At 57.0% G+C, this 19,468-nt stretch overlaps 1 protein-coding gene across 3 annotated transcripts in view; it reads left to right on the top strand.

The window, feature by feature from the left end:
• The window catches only part of LOC116954168 (uncharacterized), an 87,173-nt gene that overhangs the window by 48,594 nt on the left and 19,111 nt on the right, over nucleotides 1-19,468 (top strand). For all 3 annotated transcript variants that reach the window (XR_012929618.1, XM_032974651.2, XM_076052159.1), the window contains exons 5-10: nucleotides 530-805; nucleotides 4,406-4,641; nucleotides 6,160-7,801; nucleotides 14,495-14,787; nucleotides 15,219-15,638; nucleotides 16,405-16,500. Coding sequence is in view for 2 of the 3 variants with exons in the window: in XM_032974651.2 (XP_032830542.2) it covers nucleotides 530-805; nucleotides 4,406-4,641; nucleotides 6,160-7,801; nucleotides 14,495-14,787; nucleotides 15,219-15,638; nucleotides 16,405-16,500 (2,963 nt within the window). In the remaining variant the exon portion in view is untranslated. The remainder of the gene's footprint in view (nucleotides 1-529; nucleotides 806-4,405; nucleotides 4,642-6,159; nucleotides 7,802-14,494; nucleotides 14,788-15,218; nucleotides 15,639-16,404; nucleotides 16,501-19,468) is intronic.

The following is a 19,468-nucleotide window of genomic DNA, read 5'->3' as shown; positions in this document are numbered from 1 at the left end:
TGCAGGGTGGTGCAGGGTGGTGCAGGGCGGCGCAGGGCGGCGCAGGGCGGCTCAGTGGTGACACTTGCTCCTCACGGCCAGAAGCACCTGGGTTCGATTCCCGACTCATGCTGCCATTCTTAGTGGAGGATGAACGTTCTGTCCCTCGCCATGTTCTGCACGGGTTTCCTCCCGGACCTCAGCTTTCCTGCTCCCTAAGCTAATACCACAAACATTCCCCCCGTAGCCTTTTTCAGACTGTTGGAGCAAGTGCTGTTAGCGAGCAGCGCCGACACGGCACACGAGAGGGGGTGGGTGGCCAGCACTACGCCCGAACTAAACCCTTTCGCGCGGTGTCAGCGGTATTGGGCAAACGCAGTGCTCAGAAATCACCGGCAAAGTACTCGGTGGGGATCACACAGCAGCAGCATCGCTCCGCTGTTGTGAAAACTTAGCAAGATTTTCCTGAAAAGGAGTCTTGACAGCTCTACGCAGAGCATTGCCGTTGATGCCGATCGACGGCGTGCATGTGTGGATTGCATTGGCGCAGGCACCCACGCCCTGCCCCGGAGCATGGAGCTGTTCGGCAGGGCCTCCGACGAGTGGGACGACGAGGAGACGGCGGCTGAAGAGGCGTCCTCTTCATCGTCCTCCACCTCCTCGGCGTCATCGGTGGTGGCGGCGGCGGCGGAAGTGGACGGGGAAGGAGGAGCGACGACGATGGCGATGGAGGAGTCGGCCCTCCCCGCCTCCCCCACCTCGTCGTGTCCGTCCACACCTCGTCGCAACCGCCCCGGCGCGCGCCCCCCGGCCAGCAACGGGCACGGTGAGGCGAGACGCGTGGCACCGCGCCCACCGGGGGTGCTGTCGGTGTTCCCTGCCGACGTCGTGACTCGAGGGGGATCCCGGTCCGCGTCACCAGAAACCCCTCCATCACCCGGCAGAGCCACGTTGAGTTGCCATGCGGTGCATGGGTGTTGGCTCACGGCGCCGCGTCACCCATTGGCAACTGAGATTGGCGGCGGTTGCGCCTAAGGAGCGCGCCGAGCGTCGTCGGGACGAGGCCTGGAGAGACTGGGGACCCCCCCTCCCCGGGAGGCTCGAGCCGGACCTCCTCGGCGCCGGAAAGGCTAATCGCGAACTCCGATCGTGTCGATTGCTCTCCACGCCATCGGCTGAGCAGAGCTACTGCTGCCCCCCACCCCCCCCCACCGTGCCCCCCACAACTGCCCCCCCCCACCACTACCCCCCCACCCACCCTCGTTCGTCGTAATGGATGGACGAGATTTTTTCCCACACTCCAGAAATGCGCGGCGGTTTTGTGGGCCCGCCGAGCGGCACAATGGGCTCGGAGACGCTCGGCCGCACCGGGGTCGCCCCCCGCGGTGAGGGAGGGTGACCTTTGACCCGATAAGCCGCCCCCGCATTGAGGCTTGAAGCCGGCCCGAAAATAGCGGTGCACCGCGCAGAGAGATGCATCAGTGCCTGGGCATTATTCACCAAGCAAGGGAGCGGGCGTGATTGTGAGAGAAGAGTGTGTATGTGAGTGTGTATGTGTAGCAAGAGTGTGTGTGAGTGTGTGTGAGTGTGTATGTGAGTGTGTATGTGTAGCAAGAGTGTGTGTGAGTGTGTGTGCGAGTTAAAGTGTTAGAGAGAAGAATATAAGAAGAGTGTGTGAGTGTGCAAGACGAGTGTGTGAGTGTGCAAGACGAGTGTGTGTGTGAGTGTGCAAGGAGTGTGTGAGTGTGAGAGTGCAAGAAGAGTGTGTGAGTGAGTGTGCAAGAAGAGTGTGTGCGTGAGTGTACAAGAAGTGTGAGTGTGTGTGTGTGTTTGCAAGAAGCGTGTGTGTGAGCAAGAAGAGTAAGTGAGTGTGAGCAAGAAGAGTGTCTGAGAGTGTGATTGTGCAAGAAGACTGTGTGAGTGTGTGTGAGCAAGAAGAGTGTGAGTGTGTGTGAGCAAGAAGAGTGTGAGTGTGTGTGAGCAAGAAGACTGTGTGAGTGTGTGTGAGCAAGAAGACTGTGAGTGTGTGTGAGCAAGAAGAGTGTGTGAGTGTGTGAGCAAGAAGAGTGTGAGTGTGTGTGAGCAAGAAGAGTGTGTGAGTGTGTGAGCAAGAAGAGTGTGAGTGTGTGTGAGCAAGAAGAGTGTGTGAGTGTGAGCAAGAAGACTGTGTGAGTGTGTGAGCAAGAAGAGTGTGAGTGTGTGTGAGCAAGAAGAGTGTGAGTGTGTGTGAGCAAGAAGACTGTGTGAGTGTGTGAGCAAGAAGAGTGTGAGTGTGTGTGAGCAAGAAGAGTGTGAGTGTGTGTGAGCAAGAAGAGTGTGAGTGTGAGCAAGAAGAGTGTGTGAGTGTGTGAGCAAGAAGAGTGTGTGAGTGTGTGAGCAAGAAGAGTGTGTGAGTGTGAGCAAGAAGAGTGTGTGAGTGTGTGTGAGCAAGAAGAGTGTGAGTGTGTGTGAGCAAGAAGAGTGTGAGTGTGTGTGAGCAAGAAGAGTGTGAGTGTGTGTGAGCAAGAAGAGTGTGTGAGTGTGAGCAAGAAGAGTGTGTAAGTGTGCAAGAAGACTGTGTGAGTGAGTGTGTAAGGTGAGTGTGTGTGAGCAAGAAGAGTGTGTGAGTGTTAGCAAGAAGACTTTGTGAGTGTGTGCAAGAAGAGTGTGTAAGTGTGCAAGAAGACTGTGTGAGTGAGTGTGTGAGTGTGTGAGTGTGTAAGGTGAGTGTGTGTGAGCAAGAAGAGTGTGTGAGTGTGAGTGTGAGCAAGAAGAGTGTGTGAGTGTGAGCAAGAAGAGTGTGTAAGTGTGCAAGAAGACTGTGTGAGTGAGTGTGTGAGTGTGCAAGGTGAGTGTGTGTGAGCAAGAAGAGTGTGTGAGTGTGAGCAAGAAGAGTGTGTGAGTGTGCAAGAAGAGTGTGACTGTGTGAGCAAGGTGAGTGAGTGTGAGCAAGAAGAGTGTGTGAGTGTGTGTGAGTGTGCAAGAAGAGTGTGTGTGAGTGTGAGCAAGAAGAATGTGTGAGTGTGAGCAAGAAGAGTGTGTGTGTGTGTGTAAGAAGAGTGTGTGAGTGTGTGCAAGAGTGTGTGAGTGTGCAAGAAGAGTGTGTGATCAAGAAGAGTGTGTGAGTGTGCAAGAAGCGTGTGTGATCAAGAAGAGTGTGTGTGTGTGAGCAAGAAGAGTGTGTGTGTGAGCAAGAAGAGTGTGCGAGTGTGTGTTAGTGTGAGCAAGAAGAGTGTGAGTGTGCAAGAAGAGTGTGAGTGTTTGTGAGTGTGAGCAAGGAGAGTGTGTGTGTGTGAGCAAGAAAAGTGTGTGTGAGCAAGAAGAGTGTGCGAGTGTGTGTTAGTGTGAGCAAGAAGAGTGTGTGAGTGTGCAAGAAGAGTGTGAGTGTTTGTGAGTGTGAGCAAGAAGAGTGTGTGAGTGTGTGCAAGAAGAGTGTGTGCAAGAAGAGTGTGTACAAGAAGTGTGAGCAAGGTGAGTGTGAGCAAGACGAGTGAGTGTGTGTGAGTGTGCAAGAAGAGTGTGTGAGTGTGCAAGAAGAGTGAGTGTGTGCAAGAAGAGTGTGTGTGTGCAAGAAGAGTGTGCAAGAAGTGTGAGCAAGGTGAGTGTGTGAGTGTGTGCAAGAAGAGTGTGTAAGTGTGTGTGTGTGTGAGAAGAGTGTGTGAGTGTGTGTGAGCAAGAAGAGTGAGTGTGTGCAAGGTGAGTGTGTGTGTGTGAGAAGAGTGTGTAAGTGTGTGTGTGTGAGAAGAGTGTGTGAGTGTGTGTGAACAAGAAGAGTGAGTGTGTGCAAGGTGAGTGTGTGTGTGTGAGAAGAGTGTGTAAGTGTGTGTGTGTGTGAGAAGAGTGTGTGAGTGTGTGTGAGCAAGAAGAGTGAGTGTGTGCAAGGTGAGTGTGTGTGTGTGAGAAGAGTGTGTAAGTGTGTGTGTGTGTGAGAAGAGTGTGTGAGTGTGTGTGAGCAAGAAGAGTGAGTGTGTGCAAGATGAGTGTGTGTGAGAAGAGTGAGTGTGTGAACATTAGAGAAGACGGTTCGAGTGAGAGAGAGAAGAGTGAGTGTGCGAGAAGAGTGTGTGAGAGAGTGTTTGTGAGTGAGAGAAGTGTTAGTGTGCAAGTGAATGGTCGTGGGGAGTGGTAGTGTAGCAGTTAGCGCGCTGCGTTACGAACCTGGCGACCCAGTTTAGATTCCAGCTCGCGGCCAACATCTGTGACGATTTTCTGAACCGGTCCTGGGCCTCCCCTAGATCGACTCGGCCTCAAATGAGTACCTGGTGCGATGTGTAGGGAGACAAAGGCGTCCAGGCGTGGTGTTGGCCACCTATGTTATGTTCCTTACCGGCCTTCATAGGTGCTATTCGCTAACGGCACATGCCCCAACAGTCTGGTAAGGTTATACGGGGGATCTTTTAACATGATCATCGTATTTGAGTCTCCCTCTCTCTCTTTCCCTCTCCAGTTTGGTCGACGCCGACCAGGCCGTGCCGGCCACCGCAGCAGGCGCAGCAGCAGCAGGCGCAGCAGCAGCAGAGGCTGAGGAGGGCGGTGGCGGTGCGCGCTGGCACTGTAAGGCCCTTCCCGGAGGGCCTTGGCGGCACTGCGATTGTGCCCGTGGTGGTGGTGGTGGGCAGACCGGCGCCCCCTTCGCTGGCCCAGCGTCGCCCGGTCACCACGACCACCGCGCCGTCACCAAAGGTACGAACCTGCTAGTGGAGGTTGCTCATTTTTTGCAAAACTGCATTCGGGTTTCAATCTTGATGATGATTTAAAAGTGCACGGTGCCAGTGGCTTCATAATATCGGATGGAAGAGCGTTCCAAACGGCCGCAGAAGTGCATCTGAAAGGGGGCGATGCTGCAACACCAACACACACACACGCGTGTAGACTCGTCAACACTCGCCGAAACAAACGTGCACGCATCTGTCTGCAAGCGACCCACCTGGCTGGGTGCAGGCGGACGAAGCGGCCGTGTCGCCGCACCGCACCAGCTACGCAGCTAGCACTGAGCAACAACGTTACCAGCACAGATCTATCACCACTGGTGTTGGCCGCGAGCGGGAATCGAAATCGTGTTGCCGGGTTCGTAGCGCAGTGCGCTAACCGCTACACCACCGCTCCCCCTGACACACACGCACACATACTGACACACGCACACACATAAACACAAGACAAAGGTCTCCTGTGTAGCCTGTATTAGACTGTTGGGGCAAGTGCTGTTAGTGAGTAGCATCAAGACCAGCACGGCACATCGGGGGTGCGGATGGCCAGCACCACGCCCGGCCGCCTTTGTCTCCCGAGTGGCGATGTTTACACAACCGCACCAAGGGATGCACAGACACGCACGCTGAAAGACGCGCACACACGTGCACACACGCGCGCACACACGTGCACACACGTGCACACACGTGCACGCACACATGTGTTGGCACGATCGCCCGAGTGCCGGGGTGCGTTGTACCGGCGTAGTAATCCGGCTCAATGCCGCCGCCCCGGGCCTCCTCCGTGGCGGTGTCGCGGATTAGCAGCGAGCGTGCCCCTCGGCACCCTGGAGCAAAACACAATGCCTCCTCCTCCTCATCCGGCCTCTCCATTCCACCATCTTCTCCCTGCTTCTGCTCCCCTTCTCCTCTCTTACTCCCCCCACCCCGTCCTACCTCTTCTCATTCCCCGCTCTCATCGCCTCTCCCGGTTCACGCTCGGGCACAGCTCCGCACGCTGGCGGCGGGCTGCCCACGTGAGCCCGCGTGAGCGGTTCACTTGTGGGGCAATCGTGGGTACGCCTCCGGTCGAGACGCGGAAGAAGAGACCAAGTGGCCTCTGGAGTTGGCTCCAGAAGAGGCTCTGCCACCAGCAGTGGCCTGCGCCGCTCGCTGCAGAGTTTTTCGCGGTTCTGAGTTCGGCAGGCCGCCCTGGTTAACCCCGTGGTGGCGCGCGTTCCGACCGTAAAACACCGCGTGCCTTGTGCTCCACTCCCAGGGTCGATAAAGATCCCCATGACATAATTTGAAGAGAGTGGTCGGCCATCGCTTGCCGGCGTCAAAAATGACACCACAAGTTACCTGGGTTACTCGAGGGGAACATCGCCCGCCCTCCACTCGCTGGCGATCGCCCTGCGCTGCAGGAACAGCGGCACCACTACCACGCGTACTCGCTTATTGTGATCGTCGATGTTCTCAATTCTCCTCCTCCCCCGTCTTCCCCCTTCTCCCGCAGGATTCTAAACTCCCGAACGGTTCTCCGTGCGCCAACTCGGCCGGCAAGGTGCGGGCGGCGGCGGCGGCGGCGGCGGCGGCGGCGGCGCGTGCCGTGGCGGCAGCCCGCATGCAGCCACGGTCTTCGCGCTGCGCCATCGCCATCCGCAACGGCCACGTTTACTGTGCTAAGGGCCGGCGCCACTCCCTCCGCAGCGCCGGCAACGGCGGAGGCAGCGCCGGCGATGATGGCGGCGGCGATGGCGCCGCGCTGCGGAGCGGCTCTTCCCCACGGCCGCCCCCTCGCCAGGGCCACGCCGACGCGCCAGTCACGCGACGGCAGAACGGCGGCAGCGGCGGCGGCCGCAGTTCGTGCCGACCGACGCTCCGAGCCAATGGGCTGCTGGCGCACGGCGCTAGCCGCGCGGAAAAGTCGGGCGGCGCGGACATTGCAACGCCGAAGCTCGGGGCGACCGGATCCGACGCAGCCGGAAAGTCCGGCGGCCGCATCATCTCGCGTACGCAGCCGGCGCCGCCGGCGCCATCGCCGTCTCCGTGTCTCGCCGGGAAGCAGAGCGGCGACGCCGGCTACACCGCAAAAATTAACGGCTGTCTGAGAAAGGGGGCGGCCGTCAGGGCGCTCGGACGGAGCGGGGACGACGGGGAGCGAAGGCCGGCGAGGGGAGCGCAGGCGGCAGGGACGGCGGTGGCGCGGCGCCATTGGCGCCCCACCGCGGGGGAGGCAAAGCTGACGCGCTCGGTGAGCGAGCAGCTGCACAGGAAGGCGATGGCCGCGGAGAGGACGGCGGAGGCGGAGAGGGCGAGAAACGACAGCGGCGATCGCGGCGGGGCCAGCACGGGACCAGCGCTGCGGTCGAGTTCTGTCCGGCGGGCGGCCAACGGAGACCCCGATGAGAAGGCGGCGGCGTCGGCGGCGGTGACGACGGCGACGGTGACTGTGACGCTGGTGAAGACGCCGGTGGAGAGGCCGAGGGCACGGAGCGAGCGGGACGGGGCGGAGGCAGCGACGCACGGCGCGAATGGCAAGGCAGCCGAGATCGCCCGGCCGCGGCTCGGGACCACGACGACCGCCTGTCCCGCTCGGAGCGAGAAGCCAAAAAGCAACAATGGCAACAACAGCAACAAGAGGGCGAAGCCCACGACTGCCGAACCGCCCGGCGCAACGGCAGGCGGCGCCGGCTGCGCTGAAACGGCGGCTGAAGACGAGCCGGGCGCCGGGGAAACCGGCGGAGCGAGACCGACCACTCCCGCGCCTCCGCAACCGTCGGCCCCGGCCTGCAGCAGGACCAGGGCCTCGGCCGATTCGCCGGGCAGGTCGGCGCGGTCGGCGGTGCCGCCGGCCGCCCCGCCATCGGACCTCTCCGAGATCCCTACCCTGCGCCCGAGCAGCCGCGAGTTCCAGGATCCCGTGGCGTACGTGGAGAGCATGCGCGGGCACGCGGAGGCGTTCGGCGCGTGCCGCGTGGTGCCTCCCGCCGACTGGCGTCCCGAGTGCAAGTTGCACGAGGACATGCGCTTCGTGACGCGTGTGCAGCACGTGCACAAGCTGGGCCAGCGCTGGGGCCCCAACGCTCAGCGCCTCGCCTGCATCCGCAAGCACCTCCTGGCACAGGGCATCGCGCTGCACGAGCCGCCAGTCATCGGTAACAAGCGCAAGCCAGCGTAGTTTGAATGAGCGTGTGGGGAGCGAGTGTGTGGTGAGCGAGTGCGTGTGTGGTGAGAGTGTGTGGTGAGCGAGGGCGAGTGTATTGTATGCCCGTGTGTGTGTGTGTGGGGAGCGGTGGCACAGTGGGTATTGCTGTGCTGCAAACCCGGCAACTCAAGTTCGATTCCCGAACCCGAGCTGAACCAGTCCTGGGTCTCTCTTAGCCTCAAATGAGTACCTGGTGCGATGTGTAAACAACGCCACTAGGGAGACAAAGACGGTCGGTTTGGGGTTGGCCGCCCACCCCTTCGGGTCCCGTGCCATCCTTTAAATGTGCAACTCGCTAACAGCACGAGCCCCAACAGTCTGTTGCACCTATTACATAGCTCTTGTCTACATCCCTGAGCAAGTGTTGGAAATTCCTTATTCCCATGGCTGGGGTGAGTTTCTCCATCAAAGTCGTACGTATTTTATTGACCCCAGGGGATGATGGGTTAGGTCTATATATATACTTACAGTGACCGTGCAGTCGCTCCATGCTATCTACATAATACCCATTTGGGGGGAGGGGGGGGGGGGTGAATTGTTGGTTACCCAGCACCCATCGTCTTCTTTGGGGTAACCCCTCCCCGGCTCCCCCCCACCGCGCCCCCCCCCCCCGCTGCCGATGCCCCAGGGCCGGTGGCGTGAGCTGCTGCTGCTGCACCTGCGGTGAGCAACGCCGCGATGCTGCGTCACCGTTGTTTTGATAGCCGTGCGGTCACGTGCGCGGAATTTTTTTTCTCTCGGCTCTTCACACCTCCTCTCCCCTCCCTCGCTCACCCGCGTGCATGCACACGTTCGCGCGTGTGTGCCCACTCTCCTGCACGCAACTACAACAGCCGCCATTCACCACTAAGTGGCGGTGGCGTCACCACGGCGCTTATGCCAGCTAGGTGCACTTTGAGGCCATCACGTGCAGTGTCGAAGGCTCACTGCTGGCAGGCCATGAGACAGACCCAGGTGACACGGGTTGCCTGACTGAGATGACTGGCAGATGCACCACCTGTACCCCCTACTGCGCACATTTGCTTCATTTTATCTGCCCGGCGCTCCGCTCGTTGTTGTGTGCGTCGCTCATTTGCCCTTGGCTTTTGCTGGAGGGCGACAGCCTCCAATTGCCCAGTAGCGTCATTCACGATCCGCCTCCTCCACGGAGACCGATCTTGACACCATTGGTACCGGTCGTCAGCAAATCCGGTACCAACCACGATGCCATTGGCAGCAGCAGCAGCAGCAGCGGGTCCGGTCAGGTGGGAGAGCGGTCGGCTCACAATCTAAAGGTCGCGAGTTCAAATCTTGATCGGTGAGGGGTGGGTGTGGGGTGTTGTCTCGGACCATCATCCCTCCCTGCCGGGTCAATAAAATGAGCACCACTGCGTGTGGGAGGGAGTGGACAGGCGCGTGCCCAGCCAGCAGCGCCGCGCGAGTGAATCTGTGCGCCTGCCACTCGGAGTAATTTGACGGTGGATGGCGATGCTGTCTCCCTCCCTCTCTCTCTCCCTTTCTCTCTCCCCGTGAATGTGAGGGAGAGGGGGGACGTGGAGCGGCTGTGTCGTGTTTGGGAGTCGCTGCCGACCGCGACTGGATGTGGTTTTGTGCGTGCGTGCCGCGGGATTTAACCTTTCACCCCACGTAGTCCCAGCAGGATGCCGTGCGGGCGCCCCCCACCTCCTCCTGCTGCTGCTCTCAGGCTGCGTTCCATCCACGCAATCCACCTCCCCCTCTCTCTCTTACCCTCTCTCCCTCTTTCTCCCTCTCTCCTTTACTCTCTCTCTTCCCCCACTCTCTCTTGTGCTTATACTCGTGGCTGTTTTTTAAAAGAGTTGCTGAGCACAGGCCCAAAGATCCCACGTGTAGCCTTAACAGAGGGGCTGGGTGGCCAAGCACCACCATGCCCGGCTGCCTGTTTCCCACGTGTTGATGTTTACACATTGCACCAGGTACTGAGATGACCTGAGCGCAGGCCCAAAGGCCAGTGGATCACAATAGCGTCACGATACAGACACGATAGCGTCACGATAGCGTTAGGATACAGACATGATAGCGTCACGATACTGACACGATCGCGACACGATACTGACACGATAGTGACACGATACAGACATGATAGCGTCAGGATACAGACATGATGGTGACACGATACAGACACGATAGCGTCACGATAGCGTCACGGTAGTGACACGATACTGACACGATAGCGACACGATAGCGACACGACACAGACACGATAGCGACATGATAGCGTCAGGATACAGACATGATAGCGTCACGATATTGACACGATCGCGACACGATAGCGACACGATACTGACACGATAGCGACACGATGCAGACACGATAGCGACATGATAGCGTCAGGATACAGACACGATAGCGTCACGATACTGACACGATAGCGTCAGGATACAGACATGATAGCGTCACGATATTGACACGATAGCGTCACGATACTGACACGATAGCGACACGATAGCGACACGATACTGACACGATAGCAACACGATACTGACACGATAGCAACACGATAGCGACACGATAGCGACACGATAGCGACACGATAGCGACACGATACTGACACGATACTGACACGATAGCGACACGATACTGACACGATACTGACACGATACTGACACGATAGCGACACGATACTGACACGATACTGACACGATACTGACACGATAGCGACACGATAGCGACACGATACTGACACGATAGCGACACGATACTGACACGATAGCGTCACGATACTGACACGATACTGACACGATAGCGTCACGATACTGACACGATACTGACACGATAGCGACACGATAGCGACACGATACTGACACGATACTGACACGATAGCGTCACGATACTGACACGATAGCGTCACGATACTGACACGATAGCGACACGATAGCGACACGATAGCGAAACGATACTGACACGATACTGACACGATAGCGACACGATAGCGACACGATAGCGACACGATAGCGACACGATACTGACACGATAGCGTCACGATACTGACACGATACTGACACGATAGCGTCACGATACTGACATGATACTGACACGATAGCGACACGATAGCGACACGATACTGACACGATAGCGTCACGATACTGACACGATAGCGACACGATAGCGACACGATAGCGACACGATAGCGACACGATACTGACACGATAGCGTCACGATACTGACACGATAGCGTCACGATACTGACACGATAGCGTCACGATGCTGACACGATAGCGTCACGATACTGACACGATAGCGACACGATACTGACACGATAGCGACACGATAGCGACACGATACTGACACGATAGCGTCACGATACTGACACGATACTGACACGATAGCGTCACGATACTGACACGATAGTGTCATGATACCTCCACACTACCGACACGATCGCGACACGATACTGACACGATAGCGACACGATACTGACACGATAGCGACACGATACCTCCACACTACCGACACGATAGCGTCACGATACTGACACGATAGCGTCACGATACTGACACGATAGTGTCATGATACCTCCACACTACCGACACGATCGCGACACGATACTGACACGATAGCGACACGATACTGACACGATAGCGACACGATACCTCCACACTACCGACACGATAGCGTCACGATACAGACACGATAGCGTCACGATACTGACACAATACAGACACGATACTGACACGGTAGTGACACGATAGCGTCACGATAAAGACATGCTAGCGTCACGATAGCGTCATGATGGCATCACTTGAGCGATACTTAATGATGTCCCCCTAAGGGGGTTGGTGAGGGAGGGGGACCTAATGGTTGTTGTCGGTACCCGTGTGTGTGGTGTTGGTGTACTGTGCGTGTCAGTGTGTGCGTTTACTTGTGTATGTACGGGTGTGTATGCCTTATGGGGAGCAGTAGTGTAGCGGTTAGCGCGCTGCACTATGAGCCCGGCGACCCGGGATTGATTCCCGCTCACGGCCAACAACAGTGACGATTATCTGAACCGGTCCTGGGCCTCCCCTAGGTCGACTCAGCCTCAAATGAGTACCAAGTGCGGTGTGTAACCATCGCCACTGGGGAGACAAAGGCGGGCAGGCGTGGTGCTGGTCACCCACCCCCTGGTGTACCGTTCTGGCCTTCATAGATACTCGCTAACATCACATGCCCCTGCAGTCTGTTAAGGCTATACGGGGAATCTTTGTCTTGTCTGTGCGTGCGTGCACTCATGTCTGCGTCCCCATCTACAGCACACCACACCCAGGATTAACCGATTAACAGAAAAGATTTCTTTCTCCAGGGGCGGTGGTGGGGAGGTGGTGATACCCGACGCATTGCTGTGTGCTCGAGTTTACCAGTAGAATAGTTATCGTGGTAGTACTTCTTTCATTGTAGGGTTTAGGCTTAGGGCTGGGCTGAGGCTAGCCTGAAGGTTGCTGCTGTTGAGTTTGGGTTATGGCTGTATGGTTGGAATTGGGTGTGTAATATGCGCTGTGGATTTGGTTTAAAGGGTAACGCTAGAGGCAGGGTGAACGCAAGTACTAGTGTACTCTCTGTGAATCTGTCAGGGTTAGGGCCAGACTAAGGATTAGAGCCAGGGCTAAGGGTTAAGAGCCAGACCTAAGGATTAAGAGCCAGTCTTAAGGATTAAGAGCCAGGCTTAAGGATTAAGAGCCAGGCCTAAGGATTAAGAGCCAGGCCTAAGGGTAAGAGCCAGGCCTAAGGGGCAGTGCCAGGCCTAAGGATTAAGAGCCAGGCCTAAGGGTAAGAGCCAGGCCTAAGCGTAAGAGCCAGGCCTAAGGATTAAGAGCCAGGCCTAAGGATTAAGAGCCAGGCCTAAGGATTAAGAGCCAGGCCTAAGGGTAAGAGCCAGGCCTAAGGATTAAGAGCCAGGCCTAAGGGTAAGAGCCAGGCCTAAGGATTACGAGCCAGGCCTAAGGATTAAGAGCCAGGCCTAAGGATTAAGAGCCAGGCCTAAGGGTAAGTGCCAGGCCTAAGGATTAAGAGCCAGGCCTAAGGATTAAGAGCCAGGCCTAATTGTAAGAGCCAGGCCTAAGGGGCAGTGCCAGGCCTTTAGGATTAAGAGCTAGGCCTAAGGGTAAGAGCTAGGCCTAAGGGGCAGTGCCAGGCCTAAGGATTAAGGGCCAGGCCTAAGGATTAAGGGCCATGCCTAAGGATTAAGAGCCAGGCCTAAGGGTAAGAGCCAGGCCTAAGGATTAAGAGCCAGGCCTACGGATTAAGAGCCAGGCCTACGGATTAAGAGCCAGGCCTAAGGGTAAGTGCCAGGCCTAAGTGTAAGAGCTAGGCCTAAGGGGCAGTGCCAGGCCTATGGGTTCGGGCCAGGCCTGAAGGTTAGGGCCAGGATTCAGAGTTAGGGCCATAGTTAGAGCTATGGCCAGGATTAAGGGTTAGGGCTAGGGCTGGGACCAGGGTTAGAGCTAGAGCTAGGGCCAGAGTAGGGTTCGGGCCAGGGCTAGGGCTCTGTGGTTTAGAGCTGATGGAGTCGAGTCCCCCACTCCTCCTCCGCGACGCTCCGGCTCGACCAGTTCCGTTCTCACGGCTCCGCCGGTCCCTGGTGGTCGAAAATTGACGCATCCCGGGGAGCCGCGGTCCTTACCCTCACAACCACAACCCCCCCCCCCCAATCACCACCTCTCACCCTCCCCCCAACCCATTACCTTCTCCCCACACACACAGACGAGTGCGCACGCTCATGGACAGGCACGTTCGCAAACTCTAAGCAACTCCCGTCGTGGCGGCCGTGGTGATGTCTCTGGATTGGTACAGGGAGGAGTTGGCACAGTCGGTGGTAACATTGGCGGCCAGTGGTAGTCGCCGCGAGTGCCTTTGTGCGTGTGGGGGGAGGGAGTGGTGGTGTCAAGGCTATACAGGGGATCTTTGTATTTCTGTGCACACAGCGCTGTGTAACAGCTGAAGCTCCTAATAATGATAATAATTGAAAATTGAGCTATCGCCCCCACAGCGCGAGGCTATCACGAAGGAAGGTGCCGCAGTGTTTCACAGTAGGGGGGTGATTTTTGCTCTATGTAAATCCCATTTGAGCAATTTGCGGTGTAATTTACAAATTTGGACCATAATACCAGCGCACAACGGGGTATGCCTCTCGCATATTGCCACGGGATCTTTAATGTCCTGTCTGAAGCGGACGGTGTTGAGTATTGAATGGGTTCTACTGCGCAGTGTTCACCAGCGTGCCCTGCCGGGTTGTAACCACAAACTTCTGCAACGAGCAGCAAATTATCTACCGCAGGGTCGCGTCACGGCCCTCAACGAAACTGTGGCTCTGAAAGGACTGGCTTGTCGGCTTGCATGCACGCACGTGCGTGTGTGTGTGCATGTCGTTGTGTGTGTCCGGGTGTGCTGTTGGCCATCCACCCCCTTGTGTGCCATTCCGGCTTTCATAGGTGCCCCCCTCCCCAACCCCTCCCTCCTCCCCTCTCCTTCGTCCCTCTCCTCCCCCCCTCCCCTCTCTTCCCTTCCCTCCCCTCGCTCCCCTCCCTCCTCGCTTCCCCTCTCCTCTCCCCCTCCCCTCTCCTCCCTCCTCGCTTCCCCTGTCCTCCCACCCTCCCCTCTCCTCCCCTCCCTCCCCCTCCTCACCAATCCTGCCCCCCCCCCCCCGCAGGTGGCTGTGAGCTGGACCTGGCGCGCTTCTCCCAGCTGATGGGCGGGATGGGCGGCGTGCACCGTGTGGTGGGCACGCGTCCATGGAGCCGTCTGGCGGACCAGCTGCGCGTTCCGCGCGGCGCCCAAGACCGCCTCGCCAAGCTGCAGGAGGCCTACTGCAAGTACCTGCTGGCGTACGACTGCCTGGCGCCCGCCGACCGACAGCAGCTGCTGCGTGACGTGCTGGCGGAGAAGCGGCGCCTGGAGCAGGAGCAGCAGGAGGAGGAGGGCGCGGCCGCAGCAGCCGCCGCGGTGAGCGGGGGAGGGAAAAGCGCCGTCAAGCGAGGTGGTGTTGGTTTTGGTGGTGGTTGTTGTGGCGGTGGTCATGAAGGAGCTAGTGGTGGTGATTGTAGAGGTCGTGGTGGTGGAGATGATTGTGGAGGTGGTGGTGGTCGTGATGGTGGAGGTGGTCGTGGTTGTGGTGCTGTTGGTCACGAAGGAGGCAGTGGTGGTAGTGATTGTGGAGGTGGTAGATGGAGTGGCGCCGGCGTTGCTGTGAGACGGTGATGGGTTGCGCTGGTGGTGGTGCGGAGCAGCAGTTGGCAGCGATGGTGACGGCAGTGGCGGAATAAATAGCGAAGAAAGTAATGAACATTTTTAAACGGTCACAACGCAACGATTGGTCAGTTTCATGGGTAAAACGCCGTTCCCTGCTGACCAGTTGGCACCGGTCTCATCTGCAGAACCAGCAGCAGCCGGCGCCCGGGCCGTGGAGGAGAGGTCGTTCGGCCGGGAAACCGATCGCTGAACCACGCAATGGCCACATCAACGGCGCGGCGCTACGCCGCGGCGCCACCGCAGCGGCAGCAGTCGGCGCTCGCTCGCGGGGACACCAGGCTGGCCACGGCGGCGATGACGGCGACACCGGCCTCAACACCTCCTCTTCTGCCAGCGTCAACGGCACCGCCGGCACCACCGGCAACAGCACCACCGGCAACAGCACCACCGGCAGCAGCACCAGCAGCAGCACCAGCACCACCAGCAGCAGCACCAGCAGCAGCAGCAGCACACGGAGGCGCAGCGTGGACACCGGCAGAGGCGAGGAGACGGCGCCAGGCAGAGAGGCGGCGTTCCTGCACGGCCTGCAGGACTGCGTGCTCAAGGTGCCATCACCTTCACCACCCACCTTCACCACCCACCTCACCACCCACCTCACCACCCACATCACCTAAGATCACCACGCCCAGCCACCTTTGTCTCCCCAGTGGTGAAATTTATACACCGCACCAGGTACTAATGTGAGGCTGAGTCGACCTAGGGGAGGCCCAGGACCGATTCAGATAATCGCCACTGGTGTTGGCCGTGAGCAGGAATCGAACTCAGGTCGCCGGGTTCACAGTGCAGCGAGCTAACCGCTACGCTACACGGGATTCTTCTGGGTTCTCTGGTTTCCTTCTCCCATAACTAAACCTACACCCACAGTGGAACTGACATCGGCCAAACTCACATCCCCAATGCTGACAATTTTACTTGCAAGTCACTCGGTTGGTATCACACAGCAGCAGCATTGCCCCCGACTGCGATAGCTGCGAGTCTTGAGGCTTGGCGAGGCTTTCCTGGGTAAACACGTGGAACGACAACAACAACAACGAGTTACGCACAGCGCAAGAATCGTGATTTCCGTTGCCATAGAGATTGCAAGCAGTAGAGTAAACAACGGGGACCGTGCGGCCGTCTCGGTGATGAGGCTCCGAGCGTCGAACCCGAAGTGCGAACATCGCGTGTCAGGAGCGACACGCGGCGAAATCTGCCCACACGGGCACCGTGGGATTGTGAGCGGTGGCGGGCGCGATCCAGTAGCGGATCGAGTGCGGCTCGCAACGCCGGTGGGCGCGGAGTGAACACCGCTCTCCCTCCGTGCTCCTCCAGGGGAAGTCGGTGACCCTGACGGCGTTCTACCGCATGGCGCGCAACACCGTCGCCATGTGCTTCAGCACCGAGGAGCCTGCTGCCTGCGAGGTCGAGGTGAGGAAGCACCAGCAGTTGCCATTAACGCCGCCGTTGACGCGAGCACCGTCGGTGGCAATGCGAGCGACGGTGCTCGCGTCAGCCGGCGGCATCGCTGACACCGGCTTCGAATAGCGGCACCGACGGCCCCTCTCGGCCTCTCTCGGCCCCCGGAGCGAGCAGCTCGGAGTGGGGGGTGAGGGGGTGGAATTTGTGACTTTGCCGGGGCTCGGGGCACTGCGGCACGGCAGCCGCTGGCGTGCACGGCGTTCCCCTCCCCCCCCCGGTTGGCGAGCACCGGCTCGGAACTGGTGCGATTAATCCCGTGCCGTTGCGCGTTTCATCACTTCTGCGTTTGTGGCGGGGTGGGGATGGGTGGCGAGGGCTGGCGCCGTGCCCAGACTGGGGGGGAGGGGTGCCGCACCGCACCAGCCAATGACGCGAGCCGATGCTGATGCGCGAGCGACGAGTTGGCCGGCGCAGTTGGCTGGTGGGTCGCCTGTGTCGGGGCGGTGTTGTGGTTTTGGATGTTGTTATTTCTCCGTTCTCTTCCCGGTGCTGCGCAAAATTTAATGTGAGACTCCGTGACCCAGGTCGTTGGTTCGTGCCAGAGAGGAAGAGTTGGCCGGTCGTTCCCACTCAGTGGAAAATGAAAATTGATTTAATTTTTGCTGTTGCCAAAATGATGACTCCCTGCTGGAATGCACTCAGTGCTTTCCATAGACTCACACAGCGAGCCATAGACTCATGCAGAGACCCATAGAGTCACACAGAGACCCATAGACTCACGCAGAGACCCATAGACTCGTACAGACATCCGCAGACTCACGCCCAGACCCATGGACACAGACCCAGACCCATGGACACAGACCGACCCATGGACACACAGACACCAATGAACTCGCACAGAGAGCCATGGACTCACCTACAGTGAGGGAAAAAAGTATTTGATCCCCTGATGATTTTATACGTTTGCCCACTGACAAGAAATGATCAGTCTATAATTTTAATGGTAGGTTTATTTGAACAGTGAGAGACAATAACAACAACAACAAAATCCAGAAGAACGCATGTCAAAAATGTTATAAATTGATTTGCATTTTAATGAGGGAAATACGTATTTGACCCCTCTGCAAAACATGACTTAGTACTTATTGGCAAAAACCCTTTTTGGCAATCACAGAGGTCAGACGTTTCTTGTAGTTGGCCACCAGGTTTGCACACATCTCAGGAGGGATTTTGTCCCACTCCTCTTTGCAGATCTTCTCCAAGTCATTAAGGTTTCGAGGCTGACGTTTGGCAACTTGAACCTTCAGCTCCCTCCACAGATTTTCTATGGGATTAAGGTCTGGAGACTGGCTAGGCCACTCCAGGACCTTAATGTGCTTCTTCTTGAGCCACCCCTTTGTTGCCTTGGCCGTGTGTTTTGGGTCATTGTCATGCTGGAATACCCATCCACGACCCATTTTCAATGCCCTGGCTGAGGGAAGGAGGTTCTCACCCAAGATTTGACGGTACATGGCCCCGTCCATCGTCCATTTGATGCGGTGAAGTTGTCCTGTCCCCTTAGCAGAAAAACACCCCCAAAGCATAATGTTTCCACCTCCATGTTTGACGGTGGGGATGGTGTTCTTGGGGTCATAGGTAGCATTCCTCCTCCAAACACGGTGAGTTGAGTTGATGCCAAAGAGCTCCATTTTGGTCTCATCTGACCACAACACTTTCACCCAGTTGTCCTCTGAATCATTCAGATGTTCATTGGCAAACTTCAGACGGGCATGTATATGTGCTTTCTTGAGCAGGGGGACCTTGCGGGTGCTGCAGGATTTCAGTCCTTCACGGCGTAGTGTGTTACCAATTGATTTCTTGGTGGCTATGGTCCCAGCTGCCTTGAGATCATCATGGTTCCTCACCGTTCTCATGATCATTGCAACTCCACGAGGTGAGATCTGGCATGGAGCCCCAGGCCGAGGGAGATTGACAGTTCTTTTGTGTTTCTTCCATTTGCGAATAATCGCACCAACTGTTGTCACCTTCTCACCAAGCTGCTTGGCAATGGTCGTATAGCCCATTCCAGCCTTGTGTAGGTCTACAATCTTGTCCCTGACATCCTTGGAGAGCTCTTTGGTGTTGGCCATGGTGAGGAGTTTGGGATCTGATTGATTGATTGCTTCTGTGGACAGGTTTCTTTTATACAGGTAACAAGCTGAGATTAGGAGCACTCCCTTTAAGAGTGTGCTCCTAATCTCAGCTCGTTACCTGTATAAAAGACACCTGGGAGCCAGAAATCTTTCTGATTGAGAGGGGGTCAAATACTTATTTCCCTCATTAAAATGCAAATCAATTTATAACATTTTTGACATGCGTTTTTCTGGATTTTGTTATTCTGCCTCTCACTGTTCACATAAACCTACCATTAAAATTATAGACTGATCATTTCTTTGTCAGTGGGCAAACGTACAAAATCAGCATGGGATCAAATACTTTTTTCCCTCACTTTAGAGACCTACGATCCATTGCCTGTCTCTGAACTAAACGTAGCTACTATTTCTGGGCAGTGTGTGTGTGCGCATGTGTGGCGGGGAGTGGTGACGCAGTGGTTAGCGCACCGCGTTACGAACCTGGCGACCCGAGTATGATTTCCGCTCACAGCAACATCAGCGGCAAACATCTGAACCAACCTGGGGCCTCCCCTAGATTTACTCAGCCTTAAATGAGTACACGGTGCGCATAACTGTCAACCCATATGGTTTACCCATGTTCTTGCACAGTTGAATTGAGTTTTCAGGTCCATACAGCGTACAGCCATTTGAATACGGGCACATTTTAAAAAATAATTGTCTATTTGTTTGTGTTTCTCCCTTGTGATGGGACTTTGTGGGATGAACGTTGAGATCTATAAGGGCGCAGGGTGACCAATAAGGTCTAATAAGGTAGGGCACTGAAAAGGGGTCGACAGGTATGGGTGCGGTGTGTAAACATTGCC

The sequence above is a fragment of the Petromyzon marinus genome, chromosome 54 (genome assembly GCF_048934315.1).
Source record: "Petromyzon marinus isolate PM22_M1 ecotype Great Lakes invasive population chromosome 54, UKy_Petmar_22M1.pri1.0, whole genome shotgun sequence".
NCBI classification, from domain to species: Eukaryota; Metazoa; Chordata; class Hyperoartia; order Petromyzontiformes; family Petromyzontidae; genus Petromyzon; species Petromyzon marinus.
This window is presented reverse-complemented; position numbering and strand designations above follow the sequence as displayed.